Consider the following 6,000-nt stretch of genomic DNA (forward strand, 5'->3'; position numbering starts at 1 on the left):
CCCAGGATGACCTTGAACACCTGATGCCTCTGCCTCCAAGTGCTGGGATAACAGGTGTTCACTTCCACGCCCAGCTTACTGGGTCCTGGGAATGAACCCAAGGCTTCATGCACTCTAGGCAAGCACTCTACCAATTGAGCCACATCTTCAGCCCCTCAGTGTAAGGCTCTGCTGAGCTATGATGATGAGACTTTCACCAAGGACATCATCTCACCTGGATGAGCTCCAGGCAGCACAGAGTCAGCTTGAAGGGAACTTGGGCATTCTCTGAACAAAGATACACGGCTGGCTGATGATGGTATGGTCACTCTCTGTGCCTGATCCCACAGAGACGTGACACTGGCCAGAGGTACAAGGGGAAAGTGCTGAGCCACACAGAGGGCAAGGCCTGTCTGGGTTCCAATAAGAAGATGCTGATTCCTGTCAGGGAGAGCCAGAGCTACTGCTGAGCCAACCATTTGGAGGACAGGCTGACTCCATCTGCAGGGCTGTGGTATTGGCTGACTAGCACCATCCTCTTGGCCTGGCTCTGCCTGCCTCACTCACCTTTGATATTCTTCACTTGGCCCTGGGTGATGGAGTCAAAGTCAATCTCCATCAGAGATCTCAGAAAGTTGGGGTCGGACATCATGCCCTTGGCAGTTTTCCAGTTGAGCTCCTTATAGCCTTTCATGATAAGGATGCACTCACATACCGTCTGCACTTGCTTTGGGGGCTTCGCAAACGACCTGGGGGACACAAGGGCCCCATGAGAATCAGAGTGAGCAAGGACTGGATCTAGCCAGAACATGCAGGAGAGATGGGGACTGGTAGAAGGGTTCCTTAGAGGCTTGGAAACAGAGAAAGGGAACAGAGAGGGAAGGAGGGAGGGAAGAAAGAAAGCTGTCTGCTCTGGGCGGAATCCACTCCTGGCCCTGGAGCCAGCCTACAGTCCTCATCAGCACAGCCAGTGCTTTGGGAGCATCCCTTCCCACCCCTGCCCACATGAACACATAGTTTCTGTGAGGATCAGGCTGCAGGGAAACCCCAGCCAGCCTGGCTCACCATCAGCCCCAGTGCCATTGCACACAGAGGTTAGACCTGAGAGACTATAAACTGAAGGAAAGGAAGAAAAGAAGCAACCTCCCAAGTTAGTGGCAAAGGGGGCTTGCTAGATCTTCAAAGAAACATCCTTCTGATTTTACTAGCCTCACCTTCCTGACTTCCTACTGAAAGGGTAGAGGGTTCTGGGAGGGAATATATCCCTACATGGCTGGGGGTGTCACTCAATGGTACAGCACTTGCCTAGAATGTTCTGGAAATTATTATGAAAAAACAAAAGCAACGAGAACAGCACAGAGAAAAGGAATCCATATGACTCTTAGACACACTTTCCCTACATATATAGAAAGCCATCTCTGATGAGAGAAATACAAATAAAAACTACACAGACCACCTTTCACCTACAAAAGCAGCAAAAATGTAGACACCTGATGGCGTTCTCTGTTGGTAAAATTATGAAAAAACAGGTAGTGAACTGGATTGCTTAGAAACTAAATGATTCCACCTCTCCAGGAAGGAGAGGCAGCAGGTATGCACATTGTAAATGTCCTACCCTGAGACCCAGAGATTTCACTTTCCAAAATGTATCCTGTAGGTGGCATGCCCATGTGCACAGTGAAGTATGGTCAGGTTTATTTGCTTTGTTGTTTGTAAAGACAAAATATCAGAGGCAAATAAAGATGTTAGCAGTAGGGGCCAGCTGAAAAAAACCACCTCACAGTTAGTTTACTGGGAAAGGTGACAAGCCATCCTAAAACATCTGGGAAAGGGGACTAGAAAGATGGTTCAACGGTTAAGAGTACTGGCTGCTCTTCAGGGGACCCTGTTCAGTTCCCAGCACCCACATGGCGGGTGACAACCATCTGTAACTCCAGGGGATCTGATGCCCTCTTCTGACCTTTGTGGGCACTGCATGCATGTGGTACACTACATACACAAAGGTACTCACATATACACAATACAAATAAGCATAAATAAATCTTTTAAAAATCCAAGAAGTTCATCCTATACTAAAACCTAAATGCAAAAATAAAACATCTAAAATTGGACTGGTGAGATAGCTCAGTGGGTAAAGTGCTTGTCACCAAGCCTGATGACCTGAGTGTGATCCCTAGGACCCACATGGTAAAGGGGCAAAATAACTTTCACAAGTTTTCCTTTGATTTCTACACTCATGTCATGGCATGCACATGTATTCACAATAAATAACAATTTTAGATTTTTACTGATTTTTATGTGTATGAGTGTATATGGCCCACATGTATGTAAGTGCACCCATGCATGCAGTGCCCACAGAGACCAAAAGAGGATGTCAGATCCCCCTTGAATTGGAGTTACAGGTGGATGTTAGCTACCATGTGGGTGCTGAGAACCAAACCCAGGTCCTCTGCAAAAACAGCCAGTGCTCTTAACCTCTGAGCCATTTCTTCAGTCCCATAAACTAAAAAAAAAAAAAACCAAAAAATCAGCACATGGAACATCTTACCAAACAGAAAGAATGTAAAATGTGCATAGGACACACAGGCAGCCCTCACTCTCCAAACCCTGATTCCAAAGCCAAGCAGACCTTATATAACTGGTTGTCTTGATCATACGTTAAAGCCCCTTGGCTAGAGCCAAGTGTAGTGGTTCACACTGTAATGCTAATATTCAAGAGGCTGAGGTAGGAGGATTGCTGTGCAAGTTTGAAAGCAGCCTGGTTTCAGTGCAGTAAGTACCAGGCCAATCTGGGCGACAGAGTGAGACACTGTACAAATCAGTCAGTTCCTCTCTCTGGCTTGTCTGTGAGAACTAGGTAGCAACAGCTCCTGCTGTAGACCTGGTGGCACCTCATGGTAGCATACCAACATGAGGTTGGAGCCATAACAATACATACTCTGGTCACATGCACAGCTGGCTTCTCAGAACTTGCTCTTGTGGGTGTCTCCTCTAAGCCCTACCTATAGGCTGATAGACTGACAGCCCCTTATCTCCAAGCAGATCCCCTTCTAAAACTCTTCCCAGGTCTCTGCTGCCCTCGGTCTGGGTGCTGCTGCCATGGGGTGGTCAGGTATTTTCCCTTGAATGTCTCTCCTACCACATGGCTCTGTGTTTTTATCCTGGTCCTCAGCCTGACCTTCCACCATACAGTATTGACATTTTATAATATCTGTCCTTATACCTTTATCAACATCCTTCATAAAACACAAAAATCACAACTTCTTAGGAGCAGCCTTAGTGACCCCTAAAGGATGACTCAGGTCCTCCACCTGAAAGGACTGGATTCTGTGCTCCAAATCACAAACAAAAGCACAAGGATGGAGGTGTGGCAGCACACACCTGTAACCCAGCATCAGGGAATTGAGGCAAGAGGATGGTGAGTTCCAGACCCACCTGTCTCAAAAAAAAAAAAAAAAAGCCGAGCATGGTGGTGAATATCTTTAATCCCAGCACTCAGGAGGCAGAGGCAGGTGGATCTCTGTGAGACTGAGGCTAATAGGGTCTATATAGCAAGTTCCAGGCCAGCCTGTGTCTATAGGGAGACCCTGTCTCAAAAAGACCAAACAAACAGCAACAACAAAAAGCCCCAAAATAAAAACTCCAAAAGAACAGAGGGCCTGGCCTCTTACAATGACTGTGCTTGGCCCTCTGGAGAGCATCAATCACTTGGCAGGAAGGCACAATGGACACTTACCTGGACCCTGGAGCCAGGATCAGCACCATCTTCAGGCTTGGGACATTAAACCCTGTCCTGAAGCAAGCTCTCAGTGGGAAGTGGTAAAAGAGAGGGTGTAGTCCCTAGCCCAAGCAATCAGGGGCGGGGACAGCTAATCCAAGGAGGGCCAGGGACAAAGGTGGCAACCAGGATCATATTCCCCCAGCATTCCTTCTCCTAAACAATCAAGGAAGCATATCACAGTGCCTGGGGAGCCCAGGCCACCTAGGGAGAGAGCTCGCCTACCCATGGTACTCTCCTGACCATAGATGATCTTTAAAACATCTGGGGACACAATAGTGACCTGTTGTCCCCACCTATGGAGAGCCTAGAGGACTAGAAATGGATTTGGTACTAGCCAGTGGCTGTGGCTTGTGACACATCTGCCCTGTTGTAGTCAGCAAGGCACTAGCCCAGCTGTGGAGTGCCCTGCCCTGCTAGGAACAGACACCTTCAGGCACAGTTTCTGCAGAGGATTGCCTGACACACCTCCATCCCTCCCCACCAAGGCTCTCTGGGTGAGCCGGCCTTGGTTCTGGGGGCAGCAGACCCTTCCCCTGGGCAGTGTTGCCTGCCTCCCTGGACTTCTCTTCAATACCTGCAGATGGGTGTTGGGGACCCCTGCTGTTTAGGGTAGCAGTCTCCCCATGTCCGGATAGCCACAAGCTGGCTCGGCGCGAATGGGGGACTCCCCTTCTCAGCGGGGCGCCTTCTGCTCTCCTCCCTGACTTACTTTTGAAATGCCCATCACAAGATACATGCCCTCTGGCACAGGAGCTACCAGGTTTTAATCAGGCGTTGTCTGATAGCCTGATAGAAGCCCACCGCCCTATGTAAATGAAGCATTCCAGGAGTACCTATCAGCTAAGGTTTTTATTACCACCCCCATAGTATAAAATATCCTAGTTTCCCCTCAATAATCGGAGCTGGATCACTTAGACTTGGAGCCGAGCTGAGTCACTGAATAAAAGGGCTGTACCACTGACTGAGCTGAGTTCTGTGTCTTACTGCCTACAATCCAGCCTCCCCGGGGGGGTGCTATCCTTCCGTCATCGACTCATGAAAATCCAGCTTTACCTGCCCTGCGGAAGTGCACGGGTGAAATTGGGGCGGAACCCGACCAGGCCAGCCCCGGTAGCAGAGAGCTCCAGCAGCGGAGAAGCAACGTGGAGAAGCAGGGACCCGCCAGCAATGCGGAGCAGATGCGCCGCAGGACCCGCTGCTTCCCAGGTGCGCGCAGGAGACCGGCGCCATGCTAGCAGCTGGCACCCCGAGATCCCTGAACGCCCATATCTGGCGCCCAACGTGAGAGCCTCTGAACCTCGCGCCAGCTAGCAGCTGGCGCCCACTGAAACGCAGGATTCGTGAGTACCTCCCAACCAGGAGAGAAGCAAAAATCTTTTCTTTCCTTCATCTCCCATCAGGAGACTAAAAAAGGCAGCTGTGCCACAAAGCCTCCCCACTCATGGCGCTTGGCTTTCTCTTTTCTCTTTTCTCCTTCTAAAGTAAACTTCCCTAGTCAGTTTCATTATCCTGCCCCCCCCAGGGCATTCAAACCACAGCTAAAACCAGTTGAGTGAGAATTTAAATTAACTAGCCCTGCGGAGCACTTGAAAATTCAAGGTGACTGCGGCCAGAACAAAAGATTTAAAAGCGACTTTTTTTTTCTGCAGTCTGAGGCTTGTAACTTGTCAGGGCGTTCCACCCCCTAGTGTCAGACTACTGTAAAAACATCTTCCCTTTATAATGGGAAATTCCACATCACGCCAGAAAAAACTTCAAATTCGTTCCCTTAGAGCCTTACTTAAATCAAGAGGGCTTAAGATCTCCCAAAAAGAAAGCTTAAAATTTTGGAATCGCTGGGCGTGGTGGCGCACGCCTGTAGTCCCAGTACTTGGGAGGCCGAGACAGGCGGATCTCTGTGAGTTCAAGGCCAGCCTGGTCTACATAGTCAGTTCCAGGACAGCTGGAACTACAGGGAGACCCTGTCTCAAAAAGGCCAAAAAAAAAAAAAAAATTTGGAATGGGGTGTATCAATTTGCGCCCTGGATCCTGTCAGCAGACATATCTGATCCAGAGGTCTGGACTAATGTTACATATCTGGCTCGTAAAAAAGAAATCCAGGAAAAGCATAATTTCCCTCTTTCCTTTTTCCCCATAATAACAGCCATGCAGCAATGCTGAGGAAACCCACCTAAGATTGAGGAAAGCTCACAAACACCAGAAAATAATAAAGGAGAGGTTTTAAGCGATAAAAAAACCCT

The 6,000-nt window shown here is 48.8% G+C and overlaps 1 protein-coding gene across 1 annotated transcript in view; it reads right to left on the minus strand.

Annotated features, from left to right (window-relative positions):
* The window catches only part of Dnah10 (dynein axonemal heavy chain 10), a 149,456-nt gene that overhangs the window by 20,511 nt on the left and 122,945 nt on the right, over window positions 1–6,000 (minus strand). Inside the window, exon 58 of the mRNA XM_008839272.3 lies at window positions 547–728. Coding sequence (XP_008837494.1) covers window positions 547–728 — 182 coding nt within the window. The remainder of the gene's footprint in view (window positions 1–546; window positions 729–6,000) is intronic.

The sequence above is a fragment of the Nannospalax galili genome, unplaced genomic scaffold (assembly GCF_000622305.1).
Source record: "Nannospalax galili isolate Female #2095 unplaced genomic scaffold, S.galili_v1.0 scaffold218, whole genome shotgun sequence".
In the NCBI taxonomy this organism is placed as follows: domain Eukaryota; kingdom Metazoa; phylum Chordata; class Mammalia; order Rodentia; family Spalacidae; genus Nannospalax; species Nannospalax galili.